Genomic DNA, 22778 nt, shown 5'->3' with positions numbered 1-22778 from the left:
TGCCATATTTATTTAATGCTGTATTTAATGACAAAAAATGGGATGCTGGGAAATTTAAAAACTCAGGATAATCTTATATTATTAGAGAGTTGAGATGTGAAACTTTTAATAATCTTTAACATTCTGAAGTAGAATATTTACATTTTAAATTTGATTATATACTTCCCTAGTTAAGGATATATGATGTTCCAAACTTTAACAATGTAGTCAAATTCCTGTTTATCTAATTACCCATATAATTTTTTTAAAAAAATTCATGGTCACAATTATTTTGAAAATTTTTCCAAGTACATTTTTTTATTTAAAACTTCTTCTTTGTTAGTTAGGTTTGTGTTCCTTTCTGGTCATCAAAAAATCTTTATAATAACATCATTTAAATATTCCTACAACTTCAATGTCCTCCTCAAGAATTATTAATTCATTAACTATACTTCAATAAAATTTAAAAAAATACATTACAGAAGAATGTTCCATATTACATTCACTCTATATAAAATTAATTCAAATTTTCTTTTTATTAAATAAGTTTTTAATGACTCAGATATTTTAGCTTTTACATAATTACAGTTCTATACTTAAACTAAACCAAAACTGAAAATGAACAAAAAAAATTAGACAGATTTTTTTCCCTAAAACCAAAACCAAATAAATTTCAAGTAGATTTCTTCATTCTTTTAAAATGTATTTACCATTGCAAATGGGGAAATCAAAATCTCTTCTTTAAGAAATATTTCCCACAAAAAACAAAGCAGGCAGCAAGTGTATAATTACGTACTTTAGAGTGAAACCTAGGCAAACCTATAGACAAAGAAATATGTTAGGATACATTAAATTGTTTTCAAGAGTTAACATTATCAATTTAACTACCACATGAAAAATAAACAAATTGTTCTTCATTATTTGAGTCCTCTGATCTTTCAAGCACATGTTATTTTTTCAAAGGTCAGACTGGGAGAAATTATCTTTTCAAATTGATGTAGTATTGCATGCTGCCTGAATTAGAAAGGTAACCAGCAGAGTGGGGTGGAAATACTATACCTCAATTCCTACCTGGGTAAAGAAGGGTTCATAAATCTCAACTCCTTTATCAGACCCTTGTAGTAACACCTCCTGGCCACGTCTCCAGCTGTACCGAACAGGTGGATTGGAATTGGCAACACACCGGAGGAACACTGTTCTCTCATAGTAAAATTGTTCTTTAGCTTCACCTATACTTTGGTGAACAGTTACTACTGGATCATCCAAATCTAGAAAACATAAAAACAGTGTTATGAGTTACATGGATTTTAAAGTACTGTACATATAAAACCTAACCAAAGGTGAATTTTCCTAATTGAATGTATTATTTTTAACTAGACTCTTTTTCATTGAGTTTATTGAACTCACTTGCAGAGAAATTTCCAGTGATAGAAGGTAAAGCTAAATAATAGTTACTTCTTAAGATCTCTATTTGCTGACATAGTACAGATGACTACATATTTCCAACACATCGCCAACAGCCACATAAAACAGAGCTCCATGAGAGAGATCAGAAAACTTAAGAGGTTAGTCAAAAGGAAGAACCATAGTCATAAAAATATCAAGTAGCTCAACTAGCTCTTAACTTTAACATACTACTTTTTCCAATTGTTTATAACATGTATTTTAAAAATAACTTATGTTTATAAATTATTATAATCTTTGTAGTAAGAAAATATCTTGTACTGGGTTACATTTTTCCTTCATCTCATACTTTATATCCCAGATCATATTTGCTAGTTAAAAATGTGCTAACAGAAGGTACTATTAAAAGGCATTAATATTTCTATTATTGAATACTGGAACTAAATTTTTGCCATTTTACATACATTCTAAAGAAGGGATATTTACTACAGGGTTTAACAAACATTTTCTGGAAAGAAACAATTCATGAATATCTTGGGCTTTGTGGTTCACACAGTCTTTGTCTCAACTACTCAACTCTACCATTGTAGTGTGAAAGCATCCAAAGACAATAGGTAAAATGAATGAAAGATGAGGGTTGCTGAGTTCCAATTAAACTTTATTTACAAATGCAGGTGCCCCAGCCAGATTTGGCTCATGGGCCATAGTCTGCCATAGATTGCCAACCCCTATATACCATATCCCAAGTTCTTTTCTTAAGAGAAAAAGAAATTAAGGAGTGTATTTGCTTTAAAACAACTGTACTGTGTATTTGAAACTTTCTAAGAGAGTAAATCTTAAAAGTTCTTATTACAAGAAAAACAAATTTGTAACTTTGTATGGTGACCGATGGCAACTAGAGTTATTATGGCGATCACTTTGCAATGTATACAAATATTGAATCATTATTTTGTATACCTAAAACTAATGTTATGTGTCAATTATACCTCAATAAAAAAATAAATACAAATAAATATTTTATAAAGATGTGTTAAAATAATAAAAAGGCAACTAAATTAGTGAAGTAATAGCTTCCCTAAGGAATCAAAGTGAAGAACAGTATCCCAAATTTCCCCAGTTTTAAAAAAGCTTTTTTCCAATGTGAATTGCTTGACAGTCCTACTTAGATGTCTAGCTTTGCAACATTCTGAGTTTTCTTTTTTTTTTCCAACATTAGAATCTTTTCACAGCTATCTCAATGGCCTCTAATTTTAGTAGTGACAATTTACAGAACAACTGCTGCTTTTTCGGTAAAGTTGTAGGAACTTTCAGCTTAAATTCATTCTATTAGCTCTGCAGGGATATATGCCTGGTTTTAATAAGTTGGAGTACTTAGGGATACCAGCATTATTATCATGAAATGTTTAAAGGTCTTTAAAATCCATCAAATGAAACAGTCTCTTATTTGATGATTAGGCTTTTACATATAAATCAAATCCTACAGGCGATTGATTAGCTGAACTCCATCTTAGTGGCTTGAAAAAAAGGTACTGTGAGTCAGTAGTAAACAACTTATTTTCTCTTGTTCAAAACATAATTTCTTTTAGTCACAGCTTCCTTTTTAGAAATATAAGCTGTGTTATATTGTAAAAACAAAATTCTCAAGCCAGAAACTTTCAGAAGAAAACAGATTTGGATGGGAAACATTGTAACAGTGGTGACATTCTTTGGGTTCCAAATAGCTATTAATATTGCATTTTTCAAACCATTTATTGATGTATCCCTAGCTCTTTTCATGTTAGGTGGTGGTGTTGATAGGCACAGTCAGGAATAGACCAAACCCAAACAATCCTTTAAACAAGCTCTTCCCTGACTTAGATGAGTTTCGAGTCACTGGCCTTCTGAGGATCTAATCCTGTGACAATGGCTTACTGAACACTGTATTGGCAGAATTATCTGTTAGACTCACCCATGTTTTGGAATTTCCATTTCATAAAACTCCCAAATGATATCTTTTTCACACTTAAAAACAAATATGCCGTTGGTGGTTACCTTTCTGTACAGTATAAAATATTTGTTATTTTTATTACTATTTTAAAAGATTAAAAACACATTTAAAAGTGAAACAAACAAAAACCAAACAAGCCAAAAACAAGATTTCTTTTAGACAAGTCAAATAATGGAATGGCTAAAAAATATATTTTAAGTGAGATTATATGTTTGTGTTTGTGTGTACACATACATATATACATACATGATATATAGTTTAAGTGATATATAGAAATATATCATTTAAAAGATATGTTTAATATATACTCTATATATTACTGAATATATGTATTTGCCTTAGGTCAGGTTTCTTGGAAAAGAGACTCTAAGACAGAGAGATGTGTGCAGGAAGTGTATTGGAAAGTACCTTCAAGACTCGTGGGGGAGTGAAGGAAATAGATTTGTTAAGGAGGACAGCTGAACTACAGTGCAGTTGCAACTGAGGTCTCTAACTCTAGAGAAGTTTTGGAGCCCTGAGGTCCCCTCAGAGCTGTCCTGCCGTAAGACAAGGAAGCGAAGCCTTTATACTACAACCCTCTCTCCCATCAACCAGTCCTGGCAAGTGTGCTGCTCCCCACCAGGGGCCTTGACCTTGGGAGGGGCAGCTCTCTTTGGCTTATGGCAATTTCTAGAGAAGGAATTAGCTGATAGCCATCAGCTGCTAAAAGTTCCAGTGGCTGGAGGAATAAGTGCTTCAGCCCTGAGGAAGGGATCTGGGGGTGTATTACAGCATCCACCCAGATCCACCTGTGAGGTATGAAAATTCACTCTATCTCGGAAAAGCTACTCCAGGATTTTGGGTAGTCATCTTTCCTAGGAAATCTTTCACAAGAAACTGTGGTGGGATGATAGTCATCATCTCCTACTATTACCATTCTAGATTGCTCTCATCCTGGGCTAGTACATCTTTTCGTATAAGTAGCTTACCTAGTGAGGCTACCAGATCTTTGTCACTGAGGATTTTGAGCCCCTGGTAACTGTGCTCTTCTCAAGCTATTACTGATGCGTTTGTCAGTTTACCACCAAAACTGGACAACAGAATAGCAAGAAATGACTCAGTGGATCAACTGGGTATGGAATATATTCTTGCTGCCTCACTGTTAATGACAATCCTACCTTCAAGCTGACTATATGGGACAGTTACTCCTGCCAGGATGGTGACTCCTCTTTTCTGCTATTTTCTGACACAGGAAGCCTAAGGTAACAGAGTAGCAGCCATGTCTTGAAGATTAATGGGACTCTTGCTGTGTCACTTAATAAAAGCTTTTCCCTTTTCGAGAACTAGAACTTCTAAACTGGCAGAGAGACCAGAGTTGTGGGGAGGGAAACATAGATTCCCCAAGTGGATCACTGAATGTGATGGTAGTAAGTAGGGTCTCTACTTGATTCTTGAACCTATGTATTCTCCAAAAAAAAAAGAAAAAAAGAAGAAAGAAAAAAAGAAAAAGAAAGAAGGAAAGAAAAGAACAAAAGCATCATATAATAATGGTCATTGATTTAGGATGTATCCTGCATCACAGAAGATGGCACTCCCTCCTTACTGGATATTATCTCTCCAAGACTCAGCTGCCTCCTCCAAAGGCCATTCTATCACTCTAGTAAGTTAATTTTTTTAGGTGGCATAGAATATGATATGACTAGAGATTACCATGGCAATGCTCCCACTGCTATATCTTCACTGCTATAAAATGTGCTTCTGGTCCCATGAGTGATTAGGTAGGATCATGTATTAAGAATAAAACATTCTGAAAGCTTTTGGATAGGGCTGATGCTAGCTGAGGTCAGCAGAAAAGTCCATATTCAGAATACATGTCAAATTTAATCAAAACGATGCACTGTCACTTTCAGGGTAAAAAAAGTTCTAATATAATTAACTAGCTACCAAGGGACTGGTTGGTATTCTTGAAGGATAATGCTTTATAAAGAGTCAACTGTTGGTGTCTGTTGCTGCCAGGTTAGATACTCAGTAGTGGCAGTAGACAGACTAACCTTCATGAATGGTAACCCATACTTATGCATAGCCTCTATCCCTACCATTATAGCTATTCTTTTCACGAGCCTGTTATCCCAGCTATGGGTAGCCGATGACAGAAGTTGGTTGATATCAACTGTCTGCATTACTCTGTCTATTTCATGTTTTGTGCTGCTTCTGTGGTAGATACTTATTGGTGCTCATTAACATGCAATACAAATATTATCACACTTCATGCCATGCCCACAGTTCCATCCAAATACTTGAACAGATCTCCCCTTTCCACACAAAGTGGTTGACCAGGTACACCACCCAAGTCAAAGTTCTGTCCACTGGGAAGATTTTCCCCTTATTCCTGTCTATCAAGGACATCACAGAGTGGGGTTCTAGTGAAGCAGCAGTCCAATTTTGGGCTTGCATGCATGTACTGGGCTGACGCATTATGAAAGAAGCTTAGCCTTTTTTCTCCACCATTAGCTCAAAAGAGACCCTCTATGTGACCAGGTATGAACTCAGATAGAGACACTGGTAAAACACTGATAGATGCCATAGGGGTCTGGGCACTTGCTTGTACATTTTACTTAGGTGCTTTGGCCCTGGTCATGCGTCATCTTAGATGTACCACTTCCATCTTATGATGGACCACTGATAGGTCTGCCCTATTTTATAACAGAGTGTTGGTAGATATGACAAAACCCAATGCATGATTGGCACTTCAGGCCACGTGGTCTGAAAATTACCAGGTTCAACAATTGAACAAGGAGTCCTGACTTTTTATTATATGACCATATTCAGCCTCCTGATCATCCATCTGATTTCTTTTTTAAACAATTAATTTTTATTGTAGTTGCTTTACAATGTTGTGTTAGTTTCTACTGTACAGCAAAGTGAATCAGCTGTACGTGTACATATATCCCCTCTTTTTTTGGATTTCCTTCCCATTTAGGTCACCACAGAGCATTGAGTAGAGTTCCCTAAGCTATACAGTAGGTTCTCATTAGTTGTCTATTTTATGCATAGTATCAATAGTGTATATATGTCAGTCCCAATCTCCCAAATCATCCCACCCCACTCCCTTTCTCCCCTTGGTGTCCATATGTTTGTTCTCTATGTCTACGTCTCTATTTCTGCTTTGCAAATAAGATCATCTATGCCATGATTTCTTTAACTGTGTATATGGGGCAATACACTTGTTGACTGTCCTCTTATTTTGCCTCAAGGGATGCTGTGTTCTATTAACCATCTCCATAGCTCTCTGTGAGTCTAGAGCACTGGATGCATTTGAACTAGCTGCTCATTAAGACAGCTGTGTCCATCTTGCTTGTGACAACTACGTACTGCCACCTAGCCTCTATTACTTTGAGATCCTACCATCCCATCGTTATCAGGAAGATCAATTCTGTAATAGCATCTCCTGCTATGAACATTTGCCTACAGAGAACAGTCACCTCTGAGAATCAACGATGCCTGTATCTCAGTCGTCAGCACATTCCTATTGCTTTAATAAATGTGGTGTCTTCTAAGCCTTTACACAGAATATACTGAGTTGATGACTTTTGTGGCTGTAACCGGTAAATTTACATATCTGAGCCTTTTGATCCCTTTTTCTACTATCTGCACAGCAGTTGTGGCATGTATACTTCTTTTTATGGGACCCCTGCTTTCCTCAAGCTTCTAAGAACCATCCTAACAGCAGCAACTATGTCCTGCTATCCTGGCCAGGGTCTGGATCATACATCATGGGAGAATGCTCCCATATCAATAAACCCTTATTCTTTATCTCCATTTGATCTTATTCTCCATCTCCAATCTTATTCAATCTTATTGTCAATCCCACTTGATCCAGCAGCCTCAGGATCCTACTCCCTACATACTCTCCTGACTCCTACCAGTAAATATTGGCTAGGGTCTGCAGCTCATTTGAAGCATAGCATAGGTTATTTCCTCCCTTAGAGAAAAAGCATTTCTACGGTCAAATCATGTCATCTATTGACCCTATATACTAATCTGGTGGCAAGAAATGGAGGTAAGGGTATATCCTAAGAGGGGTATGTACTACCACAAAAGGAAGAAGATTCTGCATCATATTTAAGCAAGATAGAAGTGAAGCCCCTAAATGGAAGAAATGGTCCACTTCTGTAGGCCCAGAAGGTTTAGGAATATCTAGGTTTTCAAGGTTTTTAAGATCACAAACCCAGATATACCCCACCTCCCCAAGTCAGGGTTCTACTTATTCCCAGCTGGGGTTCAGATCTTGGCTTGGCTGATACGCTGGGACTGAGGATTCAAGACGCTCTGGAACTCTGCTATACTTTTAAATAAATTCTAAGCCTTATTATCAGCTTTTATAACCTCTGGCTAAAGAATATAAGACTTTCTTTATATTCTGCTACAGAGGCTTTCTATCCTCACACATTACCTTAAACTCATGATTAATCACGCTCAGTCTTTTATTCTTTCTCTCCATTGTATAAATAGCACTCAGCAGAAACTGATTCCATTGTTCTTATAATTATTACTTTCCATTGAATTCCTCAAAAGCCTGAGATATTGAATTCACAGAGCATTACCTTCTGTTGGTACCTATCCTTGTTCACCATCTGTGAAGGTTTTAACAATTTTACCACTATAGCATTCAAGGGCTATCCATAGTCCACCTACCACCATCTATGGGGTCCTCATTGCCAGCCAGTTAGTGCACTGATGGGTGATCTAACATTCTATTTAGACTCTACTTCCTCAAACCATCTAGAATGTTTCCTTGAAAATATGATTCTCTGATGAAGAGATGCATTCAGGAAATTTACTGGGGAGTGTTCTCAGGATCAATTCTTGTGATGGTGTGCAGACAAAAAAAAAAAAAAAAAAAAAGGAGGCAGGATTAGGTAGTGAGGGGAATTAAACTGGAATGCATCACTACAAAGTCTCCATATGATCCAGAAGGAGCTCTAGAGTGGAGATGGTCTTTCAGAGTCATCCTACGAAAGACAATGATCAGTCACTGGATTAGGCCTGGTGAGGAGGAGGCTTGGACTTGGGTTAGGCGCCTCCTTCCAGCTGAAGGTAATTTCATGAGAGGGATTCACTTGAGAGTCAATATCTTCCAACACTCCCAGGATATAGACAGAATACTTGCTATGCTGTTCCATCTGAGGGCTTTGAAGTTCATTTCTAATTTTCTTCAGTCTTTATTTACAGTTCAGGGACCATAAGATAACTTCTTATATTTATTCAATCATCAATTTTCACACTAAGTGGCTTAGATACTATTACAAAACAACACTGGGATATTTTATGTTATTGCTGACATTTTTTTTTTTTAAAGATTTATTTATTGATTGATTGATTGCTATGTTGGGTCTTCGTATTGCTGACATTTTATCTGCATTTATTTCTTCTTTTAAAATAAATTTCTTTCAGTTTTATAGGCTAAGTATGTAAAATTCAAACACCTAGAGATGATATTCACTGGCAAATGCAAAATGTTACTTTAAACAGAGACTGATTTTTATAATTTAATGGAGGCCAAAACTCCTATTTATATGATAATGTAAATCATTGAATATATTATTTGATACCTGAATATCTGCTTTATATATTTTTAAATAACAAAACTAAAATGATTTTCTATAAAATATACCCCTATGTGGATAAGATCTATATCTTAGTCTTGTTGTATTCCTAGAACTGGACATAGGGGCAAAAGTAGTCAATAATGATCTAATAAATTAATATAAAGGAAGATTAATCTGTAACTAATATGTTCAATGTCAATTTTCAACAAGGTTATCTATACATACTACAATAATAAGGCTAAGGAAAATTCATTTTTTCCCCATAAACGCAATAGCTACCTACCCCTTTCTAACTGAAATAATTTTCTGTAAACTTTTTCTTTGGCTGATTAAATATGCCATAAACAGACAAATTAAAGTCATTTATATATATAAAATGATGTAAGCTACCTTTCTTAACCCTAGAAACTTACATGAACTGAACTGGGTAACTGATTAGATATAGGGCTGAGGAAAAGGTGGGAGTTTAGGAAGGACCTGGCTTGGCAGTTGGGTAGACAACGCACTAACTGAAATAGGAAATGTAGAGTGAGACCTATACCTGGCCATGGGAGTGGGTGAAGGAAAATGTGAAAGGGAAAGGAGTTATTTTTGTTTGAACCGTGCTCAGTGTCAAGCACCTGTTGCTCTCTTAATCACAATATTTATAAGCTGGAACCAGAATGAGAAGTCTGGGCTACAGATGTGGATCAGGAGACATCAGTATTCTCTGAGGGAATGAAACCACTCAAGAGGTGTGTAGAATGAAAAGAGGAAAGGACCAAGGAGAGAGCCCTGGTCAACATCAAGTGGAGGCAAAAAAGAAGGGAAATACCTGAAAAAGACTGAGGGAAAAGTGATGAGAGAAGTGGAGACAAAACAAATTAGTGGGAAAAAAAATAAATTTTAAAAGTAATTCCACGCCCTTGGAGGGGTTGGAGAGCAGAATAAATGGTGAAAAGAAATCAAGGTAAAAACAGAACTGGAAAAGGACTTTACATTTGGCAAGAAATATGTTACTGGTGAGCTTCATCAGAGCTGTGCCAGTGGAGTCATGGAACCAGTAGTCATTTTTCTACACCTTAAGAGGTAAAAGATGAAAACACGGAATAATTAATGGATATAATCCTTTCAAGAGACTTGGTTCTGACAAGAAAGAGTTAGGGAAGTAGCTGGAGGACAAAATGTGATCATAGGAGTCTTGCTTTGTTTTCACTGTTTTGTTTTCCTCTAACTTGAGAGATACATATTTAAATCCAAATAGGGAAGAGCAAGGAGTTTATAAGGAAAAAAATAAAATAATAGGGAGCTCTAGGAGAATGGTAGATGCTTGAACTAGTTAATTTTTTTTAACATCTTTATGGAAGTACAATTGCTTTACAATGGTGTTAGTTTCTGCTTTATAACAAAGTGAATCAGCTATATATATATACATATATCCCCATATCTGCTCGCTCTTGCATCTGCCTCCCACCCTCCCCATCCCACCCCTCTAGGTGGTCACAAAGCACTGAGCTGATCTCCCTGTGCTATGTGGCTGCTTCCCACTAGCTATCTATTTTACATTTGGTAGTGTATATATGTCCATGCCACTCTCTCACTTTGTCCCAGCTTACCCTTCCCCCTCCCCGTGTCCTCAAGTCCATTCTCTACATCTGCATCTTTATTCCTGTCCAGCCCCTAGGTTCTTCATAACTTTTTTTTTTTTTTTTTTAGATTCCATATATATGTGTTACCACTTGGTATTTGTTTTTCTCTTTCTGACTTACTTCACTCTGTATGACAGACTCTAGGTCCATCCACCTCACTACAAATAACTCAATTTTGTTTCTTTTTATGGCTGAGTAATATTCCATTGTATATATGTGCCACATCTTCTTTATCCATTCATCTGTCGATGGACACCTAGGTTGCTTCCATGCCCTGGCTATTGTACAGAGAGCTGCAATGTACATTGTGGTAAATGACTTTTTTTGAATTATGGTTTTCTCAGGGTATATGCCCAGTAGTGGGATTACTGGGTTGTATGGTAGTTCTATTTTTAGTTTTTTAAGGAAGCTCCATTCTGTTCTCTATAGTGGCTGTATCAATATACATTCCCACCAACAGTGCAAGAGGGTTCACTTTTCTCCACACCCTCTCCAGCATTTACTGTTTGGAGATTTTTTGATGATGGCCATTCTGACTGGTGTGAGGTGATACCTCATTGTAGTTTTGATTTGCATTTCTCTAATGATTAGTGATGTTGAACATTCTTTCATGTGTTTGTTGGCTATATGTATATCTTCTTTGGAAAAATGTCTATTTAGGTCTTCTGCCCATTTTTGGATTGGGTCGTTTGCTTTTTTGATATTGAGCTGCATGAGCTGCTTGTAAATTTTGGAGATTAAGCCTTTGTCAGTTGCTTCATTTGCACATATTTTCTCCCATTCTGAGGGTTGTCTTTTCATCTTGTTTATGGTTTCCTTTGCTGTGCAAAAGCTTTTAAGTTTCATTAGATCCCATTTGATTCTTTTTGTTTTTATTTCCATTTCTCTAGGAGGTGGGTCAAAAAGGATCTTACTGTGATTTATGTCATAGAGTGTTCTGCCTCTGTTTTCCTCTAAGAGTTTTATAGTGTCTGGTCTTACATTTAGGTCTTTAATCCATTTTGAGTTTACTTTTGTGTATGGTGTTAGGGAGTGTTCTAATTTCATTCTTTTACATGTAGCTGTCCACTTTTCCCAGCACCACTTATTGAAGAGGTTGTCTTTTCTCCATTGTATATTCTTGCCTCCTTTATCAAAAATAAGGTGACTATATGTGTGTAGGTTTATCTCTGGGCTTTCTATCCTGTTCCATTGATCTATATTTCTGTTTTTGTGCCAGTACCATACTGTCTTGATTACTGTAGCTTTGTAGCATAGTCTGAAGTCAGGGAGTGTAATTCCTCCAGCTCTGCTTTTCTTTCTCAAGATTGCTTTGGTTATTCGGGGTCTTTTGAGTTTCCATACAAATTGTGAAATTTTTTGTTCTAGTTCTGTGAAAAATGCCATTAGTAGTTTGAGAGGGATTGCACTGAATCTGTAGATTGCTTTGGGTAGTATAGTCATTTTCACAATGTTGATTCTTCCAATCCAAGAACATGGTATATCTCTCCATCTGTTGGTATCATCTTTAATTTCCTTCATCAGTGTCTTATAATTTTCTGTATACAGGTCTTTTGTCTCCTTAGGTAGGTTTATTCCTAGGTATTTTATTCTTTTTATTGCAATGGTAAATGGGAGTGTTTCATTAATTTCTCTTTCAGATTTTTCATCATTAGTGTATAAGAATGCAAGAGATTTCTGTGCATTAATTCATTGATTAGCTCTAGTAGTTTTCTGGTAGCATCTTTAGGATTCTCTATATATAGTATCATGTCATCTGCAACCAGTGACAGCTTTACTTCTTCTTTTCCAATTTGGATTCCTTTTATTTGTTTTTCTTCTCTGATCGCTGTGGCTAAAACTTCCAAAATATGTTGAATAATAGTGGTAAGAGTGGGCAACCTTGTCTTGTTCCTGATCTTAGTGGAAATGGTTTCAGTTTTTCACCATTGAGAACAATGTTGGCTGTGGTTTTGTCATATATGGCCTTTATTATGTTGAGGTAAGTTCTCTCTACGCCTACTTTCTGGAGGGTTTTTATCATAAAGCAGTGTTGGATTTTGTCGAAAGCTTTTTCTGCATCTATTGAGATGATCATATGGTTTTTAACCTTCAGTTTTTTAATATGGTGTATCACATAGATTGATTTTCGTATATTGAAGAATTCTTGCATTCCTGGGATAAACCCCACTTGACCATGGTGTATGATACTTTTAATGTGCTGTTGGATTCTGTTTGTTAGTATTTTGTTGAGGATTTTTGCATCTAAGTTCATCAGTGATATTGGCCTGTAGCTTTCTTTCTTTGTGACATCTTTGTCTGGTTTGGTATCAGGGTGATGGTGGTCTTGTAGAATGAGTTTGGGAGTGCTCCTCCCTCTGCTATATTTTGGAAGAGTTTGAGAAGGATAGGTGTTAGCTCTTCTCTAAATGTTTGATAGAATTCACCTGTGAAGCCATCTGGTCCTGGGCTTTTGTTTGTTGGAAGATTTTTAATCACAGTCTCAATTTTAGTGTTTGTGATTGGTCTGTTTATATTTTCTATTTCTTCCTTGTTCAGTCTCGGAAGGTTGTGGTTTTCTAAGAATGTGTCAATTTCTTCCAGGTTGTCCATTTTATTGGCATATAGTTACTTGTAGTAATCTCTCATGATCCTTTGTATTTCTGCAGTGTCAGTTGCTACTTCTCCTTTTTCATTTCTAATTCTATTGATTTGATTCTTCTCTCTTTTTTTCTTGATGAGTCTAGCTAATCGTTTATCAATTTTATCTTCTCAAAGAACCAGCTTTTAGTTTTATTGATCTTTGCTTCTGTTTCCTTCATTTCTTTTTCATTTATTTCTGATCTGATCTTCATGATTTCTTTCCTTCTGCTAACTCTAGAGTTTTTTTTATTCTTCGTTCTCTAATTGCTTTAGGTGTAAGGTTAGATTGTTTGAGATGTTTCTTGTTTCTTGAGGTAGGATTGTATTGCTATAAACTTTCCTCTCAGAACTGCTTTTGCTGCATCCCATAGGTTTTGGGTCATCCTGTTTTCATTGTCATTTGTTTCTAGGTAGTTTTCGATTTCTCTTTGATTTCTTCAGTGATCTCTTGGTTATTAAGTAGTGTATCGTTTAGTCTCCATGTATTTGTATTTTTTACAGGTTTTTTTCTTGTAATTGATACCTAGTCTCATAGTGTTGTGGCTGGAAAAGATACTTGATACGATTTCAATTTTCTTAAATTTACCAGGGCTTGATTTGTGACCCAAGATATGATCTACCCTGGAGAATGTTCCATGAGCACTTGAGAAGAAAGTGTATTCTGTTGTTTTTGGATGGAATGTCCTATAAATATCAATTAAGTCCATCTTGTTTAATGTATCATTTAAAGCTTGTGTTTCCTTATTTATTTTCATTTTGGATGATCTGTGCATTAGTGAAAGTGGGGTGTTAAAGTCCCCTACTATTATTGTGTTACTGTAGATTTCCCTTTTATGGCTGTTAGCATTTGCCTTATGTATTGAGGTGCTCCTATGTTGGGTGCATAAATATTTACAATTGTTATATCTTCTTGCATTAATCCCTTGATCATTATGTAATGTCCTTCTTTGTCTCTTGTAATAGTCTTTATTTTAAAGTCTATTTTGTCTGATATGAGAATTGCTACTCCAGCTTTCTTTTGATTTCCATTTGCATGGAATATCTTTTTCCATCCCCTCACATTCAGTCTGTATGTGTCCCTAGGTCTGAAGTGGGTCTCTAGTAGACAGCATATATATGGGTCTTGTTTTTGTACCCATACAGCAAGTCTGTGTCTTTGGTTGGAGCATTTAATCCATTTACATTTAAAATAGTTATTGATATGTATGTTCTTATTACCATTTTTTTAATTGTGTTGGGTTTGTTATTGTAGGTCTTTTCCTTTTCTTGTGTTTCCTGCCTAGAGAAGTTCCTTTAGCATTTCTTGTAAAGCTAGTTTGGTGTTGCTGAATTCTCTTAGCTTTTGCTTGTCTGTAAAGGTTTTAATTTCTTCGTCGAATCTGAATGAGATCTTTGCTGGGTAGAGTAATCTTGGTTGTAGGTTTTTCCTTTTCATCACTTTAAATATGTCTTGCCACTCTGTTCTGCCTTGCAAAGTTTCAGCTGTTAACCTTATGAGAATTCCCTCGTATGTTATTTGTTGTTTTTCCCTTGCTGCTTTTAATATTTTTCTTTGTATTTAATTTTTGATAGTTCAATTAATATGTGTCTTGGCGTGTTTCTACTTGGATTTATCCTGTATGGGACTCTCTGCACCTCCTGAATTTGACTATTTCCTTTCCCATATTAGGGAAGTTTTCAACTATAACCTCTTCAAATATTTTCTCAGTCCCTTTCTTTTTCTCTTCTTCTTCTAGGAGCCCTATAATTTGAATGTTGGTGCGTTTAATGTTTTCCCAAGATCTCTGAGACTGTCCTCAATTCTTTTCATTCTTTTTTCTTTATTCTGCTCTGTGGTAGTTACTTCCACTATATTATCTTCCAGGTCACTTATCTGTACTTCTGCCTCTGTTATTTTGCTATTGATTCCTTCTAGAGAATGTATAATTTCATTTATTTTGTTGTTTATCATTGTTTGTTTGCTCTTTAGTTCTTCTAGGTCCTTGTTAAACGTTTCTTATATTTTCTCCATTCTATTTCCAAGATTTTGGATCCTCTTTACTATCATTACTGTGAATTCATTTTTCAGGTAGACTGCCTATTTCCTCTTCATTTGTTTGGTCTGGTGGGCTTTTACCTTGCTCCTTCATGTGCTGTGTGTTTCTCTGTCTTCTCATTTTGCTTAACTTACTGTGTTTGGGTCTCCTTTTGCAGGCTGCAGGTTCATAGTTCCCATTGTTTCTGGCATCTCGCCCAGTGGCTAAGGTTGGTTCAGTGGGTTGTTTAGGCTTCCTGGTGGAGGGGACTAGTGCCTGTGTTCTGGTGGATGAGGCTGGATCTTCTCTTTCTGGTGAGCAGGACCACCTCCAGTGGTGTGTTTGGGGGTGTCTGTGACCTTATTATGATTTTAAGTAGGCCCTCTGCTAATTGGTGGGTTCGTGTTCCTGTCTTGCCAGGTGTTTGGCCTAGGGTGTCCAGCACTGTAGCTTGCTGGTCATTGAGTGGAGCTGGGTCTTAACATTGAGATGGAGATCTCTGGGAGAGCTTTCGCCATTTGATATTACATGAAGCTGGGAGGTCTCTGTTGGACCAATGTCCTGAACTCAGCTCTCCCACCTCAGAGGCACAGGCCTGCTACCTGGCTGGATTACCAAGACCCTTTTGGGAAGTCTGAGGTCTTCCTCCAGTGTTCAGTAGGTGTTCTGTAGGAGTTGTTCCACATGTAGATGTATTTCTGATGTATCTGTGGGGAGGAAGGTGATCTCCACATTTCACTCCTCTGCTATCTTGAAGCTCCTCCTGAACTAGCTATTTTAATAAATAATCATTTTAATGGTATAATTATGATATGAACTTTTACAACTCAACATTCTTTAAGATTTCCTTTATCAGTAGTATTGCCCTATTTTAGGGGTTTTCTTCCAAGCTTCCAGTCTTTTAGGCTAGAAAACTTGGAATTATTTTAATCCTTCCCTATCTTTTTATCTAGGCAAGATAGTTCACCTTAAAAAAAAAAAATCCGGGGTTCCCTGGTGGCGCAGTGGTTGAGAATCTGCCTGCCAATGCAGGGGACATGGGTTCGAGCCCTGGTCTGGGAAGATCCCACATGCCGTGGAGCAACTAGGCCCGTGAGCCACAATTACTGAGCCTGCGCTTCTGGAGCCTGTGCTCCGCAACAAGAGAGGCCGCGATAATGAGAGTCCCGTGCACCGCCATGAAGAGTGGCCCCCACTTGCCACAACTAGAGAAAGCCCTCACACAGAAACGAAGACCCAACACAGCCATAAAAATAAAATAAATAAACCCAAAAGTTAAAAAAAAAAAAAATCCAAAATTAGTTCTTATACATTAGATACCTGTTTGAGTAAAGGTTCACTAAGTCATGGAAGCTAGCATTTGTTTAGTCTACTCTGCACTTAAACTGGGATACTCTAGTGACATGAAGAGCTAACTCATCTCCCAGCATAATTAATCTCTGTGCTTATGGTTAATCAGTTATTAACTTCAGCTGAAGTCATGGGTGTAGTTACAAGTTAATGAATCAATTAATCTCAAATATAACCACAGCAGAAGCATGTTTTCCACAGGGGTTTATTCCACCATTTGGTCCAATTTTTCTTTCTTTAATCTTTGAATTAAACCAAATGAATCTAAAAACCCAGATGGCAAAGACACACTAAATACTGTACTGGATGTAGTCTTTCCCTCTGGGAAGTTCCAGAAATCTTAAAAATCATATGCAAAAGAAATCCAAATGTGTTTTCTTAAGGAAAATAACCACTCAATATACTTGGAGGCACTAAATTAGTAAAGTATACTACTTTTTCATTTTATGGGTAAAAATTTATGTTACTATTATAACTATGAAATGGATGTACATAAATATAGATAATGCTGAGTAACTAAATTGAATAAAATTAAGTTACCTTGAAGTTATACAAGAGAAACTAATTAAATCATTGTTAGATATATCAATAACCAAGAATAAGGTACCTTATTGTAAACAAAGCTTCTGTGTCAATGATTTGTAGTACTTTCTGCAGATACCAATACAAAAGCACTGTGTTTTTAGATAAATCAATGAGAAATTTTGTGCAAGTTTGAAAACAAGAAATGTTTTATATATTTTCCTGCATAGTGATTTGTAAACAATGACTAATTGTATTTGATAACCCATAAAAGAAAACAGACACAATGAGTACTTACAGCCAAATTCTTAACATGTGACATTTATAAGAGTGAAGCTATCTGTAAGATTTAGACTCATTCTTATTTGAAATTTTGTTCTTACTCATGTACTTACACTGGGTAGAATACACCGTATTTTCAATAATTAAAAAAATGTAACCCCATGTTTTAAATGGGGCCAAATTAAACTTAAAAGCTTTTGAACAGCAAAGGAAATTATTGACAAGACAAAAAGATAACCTACTGAATGGGAGAAAATATGTGCAAATGCTATGTCCAATATGGGGTTAATATCCAAAATATATTAACAGCTCACATAACAATATCAAAAACCAAACAACCCCATTAAAAACTTGGTGGAAGACCTGAATAGACATTTTTCCAAAGAAGGCATACAGATGGCCAATAGGCACATGAAAAGTTGCTCGACATCGCTAATTATCAGGGGAAATGCAAATCAAAACCACTATGAGATATCACCTCACACCTGTCAGAATGGCTATCATCTAAAAGACAAACAAATGTTGATGAGGATGTGGAGAAAAGGGAGTCCTTATACACTGTAGGTGAGAACGTAAATTGGTACAGCAATTGTGGACAACAGTATGGAGGTTCCTCAAAAAACTAAAAATAGAGCTACCATGTTATCCAGCAATTCCACTCCTGGGTTTATATCCAAAGAAAAGGAAAGCATTAATTTGAAAAGATACATATGCCCTACTGTATAGCAGCATTATTTACAACAGCTAAGATATGGAAGCAACTTAAGTGTCCATCAACAGATGAATGTAATGAAGTACATTTATCTTTTTTGTATAGCTTTGGTTGGTAACGTGTGGTAAAGTATGCCTCATTTTCTCCTCGATTGCACATGAAGTCTTTACTCCATCAAGAAATGAATTTTGAATATCATGCAATTTAGAGGTCTAGTTTTATTTTCTTTCTGATGTAGGTACAGTATCAGCAGCACCATTTAATATTTTATTATCTCACAATGAATTGAACATCAGCTTTATCATATATTAAATTCTCAAGTGTAATAGGATCTATGACTTTGTCTATTCCTGTGCAAAATCATATTAGCATGATACAGTAGTTTTTATCTTCTGAATTCTATTAAGACAACTTTATTCTGTCCCAGTCCCTCACTGCTATTCTATTTCACCTTTCTAGGTTATTACTAGGCTTCTGTCTTCTGGTTAATGTCTATATTATTTTATTTCACTCAAACTTAAAAATTATATAAACACAAAACTCTGGGAATGATTTGGGATTTCATTAAACTCATTTATTAATTTGGAATATTTTATGTCTGTTAGCTGTACTCATTCAAAAACATGGTATGTCTTCTCAGTAATTCAGAACATATATTCTTAGATATGAAGTAACACTTTCTTCATTTAGGTTCTATGTCATTTTTGAAAAATTTTTCTAAATATTTCATAATTTTTGAAATAATGAAATATTTTTATTGCCATTATTCATTATTAAAATAGGACTATTAATTTTTGTATACTTAACTCATATTTGATTACTTTCATAGTCTTTCAAACATCCAAGAACTTTTTGTTAGTCTTTTGTGTTTTTATACATAAATATGTATTTTATATTCATGTTATATATATTTTTAAAATATATTTATATATAAAATTGTTCTTATAATTTATAAGCAAAATCTAATTTTTAAAAAATTTACATCAATAATTTTATGTTCCTTTCTTAGAACATTTGCTAGAAACCTAAGACAATATAAAAACTAATAGTGCAAACAAGCATTCATATCTGGATCCTAATGTTACCGGAAATTATTTTAGTTTTCTCTTTTTGTCATTTAGGATTTCTAAATTGAATATTCTTGATTTAAGTTCTTTTTTTTCTACTTCTAATTTATTTAGAGATCTGTTTTAAAATTAAGATGGCTGCAAAATTGTATTAAATGCTTTTTAAACACCTATTGGTGATGTGTGTATACATTTTCATATAGTGAGGAATCTATTGTATTCCTTGAGTAGGGTTTTTTTGGTAATATTTATTGCACGTTTATTCTATTGGTTAATTAATTTGCTAAATTTTACTTAAATTTTTTGTATTCATTGCCATAAAAATTCATGTATAATTCTCCCTTGTGTTCATCATTCTTACATCTGCAGTGAATATCTAATTTAATTTCATGAACATAAGAAAATATCTCTACTTAATAAATATGGCTTTGTGTTCTAAGCATGCTTTTCAACAAGGTGTATTATCTATGCTAACAAAATCATTATTCCTAATATAAGCCTAATGTCTACAGAAAACAAAATTACAATGTATAGCATTATGTAACTCTTCTTTTTCTCCATTATTTAGTTACTTCAAGAGTTGAGTTTGAAAATATACATTTCAATAATGAATTAAAATTTTAATTATAGTGAACTGTGTAGTAAAAGCTTTATAAAAGTACCTTCTATATGACCATACACATTGCATAAATTAACAACAAAATAAAGAGGGCAGATAGCATTCTTGTTCCCAGAGATATATATTTATAAGCAATATCAATGAAGAAATGTCTCAATTTACCCACTGTAGATAAAGGGGGCAGTGTATCCAAGTCAAAGTTGTGTACTTTTTGGTAAAAAAATTATTTTCAAGTAATAATGAACATTTATGAGATATTATTAACTATTCCCTTAAACATGTTTTTTGTTCCTTAACAGCTATCTAGCAAAATAATAGGAAAACATGGAAAAGTACAGGGAAGGATGTTAAAAAAAAAAACCAACCCATAATCTAGATGAAAATGTAATTTGGGTATATGTCTCCCAGTCCCAAAACCAGATTGAATATCATTTTAAATATTATATTTCTTGCTTATATCATGTGTATTATGACATCATATATTTTTCATAAACATTCACTGTATCTCTCCTACTCTCATTTTCCCGGCAGTAGTCTACATACTGAGTTTTCAATAGGAAAGAAAGAGAGAGAGAGAGAGAAAGAAAGAGAGAGAGAGAGGGAGGGAGGGAGGGAAAGAAAGAAAGGGAAAGAAAGGAAGGAAGGAAGGAATAGGGAGAGAGAGAGGGAGGGAGGGAGAGAGGGAGGGAGGAAAGAAGGAAGGAAGGAAGGGAGAGAAAGAGAGAGAGAGAGAAAGGAGGAAGGGAGAGAGGGAGGAAAGGAAAGGAAGTCCAAAGCACTAAATAATTACTTAAATAAATAATTTGTAAAAATTACTGAATTATAAATTATGATAAGGGCTAGGAGGAAGGTATAGGATGCTATGAGAACATGTAAAAGGGGAACACATAAGTCTGTAGCATCAGGGGAGGATTTGGTAAGAGCTGGTTGAGGAGAATTTCAGGCAAAGAGTGGATTATTCAGAGCCCCTGGAATGGGCAGCTTTGTGAATTCCAGGAACTGAAACAAAAGTGGCATGGCTGAAGCAAAGGCAGAGAAATGGAAGGAAACCTGGGGTGAAGCTTGAGAGGTAGGCAGGGCTCAGTGGAACCAGGTCATATAGCATATTAGGCAGTGGGAAGCTTTTGAAGAGTTTTAAGAAGGGTGTTACATAAGCAAATTTGACTTATAAAAGTTGGGAGATGTATGATGTATTTTATACTACTATGTATAAAATAGGTAACTAATGCGAACCTACTGTATAGCACAGGGAACTCTACTCAATGCTCTGTGGTGACCTAAATGGGAAGGAAATCCAAAAAAGCAGGGATATATGTATACGTGTGGCTGATTCACTTTGCTGTACAGCAGAAACTAACACAACATTGTAAAGCAACTATACTCCAATAAAAATTAAAAAAAAAAAAAGTTGCTCGAGCTGCAGTGCCAAGAAGATACTGAAAAGCAAGCGACAACAATGAATATGAGGAGACCAGTTCGTATGACTGTTACAAGTGTCCAAGGGACTAGAATGGTGCTAATAGAAATGGAGTAGTTGTTTTCAAACGGCTATATAATAACCCACAGTATTATTGTAAACACAATGAAATTGTAAAATAAGTCCAAAATTTTGCAGAAGCAATTACATTGAGTTCATCATGCACAAAGAACATTTTGAAGTTGATTTCATAATATAAATCATCAAATCAAGAGACAGTTGTTTTAACTATATGGTCTAATACAGTTCGACTTTATTCTTTGTGGTGATCAACATGAAAAGAAAGGCTCTACAAATGACAAATATGTAAATCCTGACAGTCAAGAGGGCTGAGATGAGGCTAACTAGAAGAGTACACAGTTTGAAGGAGTCAAAGAATGTCTTGGAAATTGGACTTCTTATATTACGGTTCTCATATTTGGGATCTGTAAAGATTTGGGGAAAAAATAGGTAAATGTCTGGCTCTCATCAAGTACGAGGACTAACATTTGAACTCCATCCCTATATTTTGAGTATTACCCACCTCCCACCAAAAATGATGAAGATGATAAATACTTTCTTTCCCAGCCTCCTTTTGTAACCAGAGTGTGGGCACATGACACAAGGCCATCCAACTGGATGCATCCACCATAAACTTTGAATAAAGAGCTATTGACAGAATGGAAGAATCCATTCCAGTGGCATGTGGTGGAGGTAGCAGCAATAATATTGAGTTTTCTGGTAAGCAGGGTGAACTGTGCTAGTGACAGCAGCCAGCGTTTGATACATGCCACAGCAGGGCACTTTGGGAAATTCAATGTACTGTGCCTGCAGAAGTGGTAGCCCTGACCTCACTGGTTTGTGGAAGGATTGGGTGTGTGCTCCCCCATGTTGTTTAGCCTCATTTATCCCTGATTGTTTTCTAAACTTCATTCTGAAGCCTGAAATCCAGTCTAAAAAAATTAAGTTCATTCATTCAGTTAGTTTAAATCTGCCAGAGTTGAAGTCTCCTGCTTGTATGCAATGGTTTACTGAATTAGCAGTAAGTACTAATAAATATTAGTATTAGTGGCAGAAGGAATAAATTAACTTTATTCCTTCTGCCACTTGTCATTGGACAGGCTATTTCTTTTCCTGCTATTGGATAAAATTTGGGGCATATTTCACAGCTTTCCCAGTTCCCTGTAGTCAGTCACAGGCACAGTCCCCTTTTTGTAATTAAAATGTCCAGTTCAATAATTAAAAAAAAACTTGTAAACCTTTTAATTTAGACTTTCTCCATTGCCTCCAGCTGTATACTAATGTAAGCTTGATATCCTGAAAGTCTGAGGGGAACAAATGGAGAGTGAGGGGGCTTTACTTAGTGTCTTTTTCTCCCTTTGCCTATTTTTGTTCTTTGACTCTTCGTTCCTACTCTCACTAGCCGTAGGGGTTAGCCCCTTCAGGACTGTAGAGATAATGATTGAGGAAGGAGAGGTAGGAACTACGGAGCCCTGTCTTTTGTAGATGAAAAAGTCTGCAGATCTTAAGGTGGAACTCTTGAAATC

The 22778-nt window shown here is 35.6% G+C and overlaps 1 protein-coding gene and 1 long non-coding RNA gene across 5 annotated transcripts in view; one reads left to right on the top strand and one right to left on the bottom strand.

Annotated features, from left to right (window-relative positions):
• Positions 1 to 22778, bottom strand: part of MDGA2 (MAM domain containing glycosylphosphatidylinositol anchor 2) — an 830366-nt gene that overhangs the window by 316128 nt on the left and 491460 nt on the right. For all 4 annotated transcript variants that reach the window (XR_014242273.1, XM_082383804.1, XM_082383805.1 and 1 more), the window contains exon 4: positions 1051 to 1247. Coding sequence is in view for 3 of the 4 variants with exons in the window: in XM_082383804.1 (XP_082239930.1) it covers positions 1051 to 1247 (197 nt within the window). In the remaining variant the exon portion in view is untranslated. The remainder of the gene's footprint in view (positions 1 to 1050; positions 1248 to 22778) is intronic.
• The window catches only part of LOC309624989, a 290848-nt gene continuing 278471 nt past the window's right edge, over positions 10402 to 22778 (top strand). The window contains exon 1 of the long non-coding RNA XR_014242284.1: positions 10402 to 15046. This is a non-coding gene — a long non-coding RNA (uncharacterized lncRNA). The remainder of the gene's footprint in view (positions 15047 to 22778) is intronic.

The sequence above is a fragment of the Balaenoptera borealis genome (assembly GCF_965194805.1).
Source record: "Balaenoptera borealis genome assembly, chromosome: 3".
In the NCBI taxonomy this organism is placed as follows: Eukaryota; Metazoa; Chordata; class Mammalia; order Artiodactyla; family Balaenopteridae; genus Balaenoptera; species Balaenoptera borealis.
This window is presented reverse-complemented; position numbering and strand designations above follow the sequence as displayed.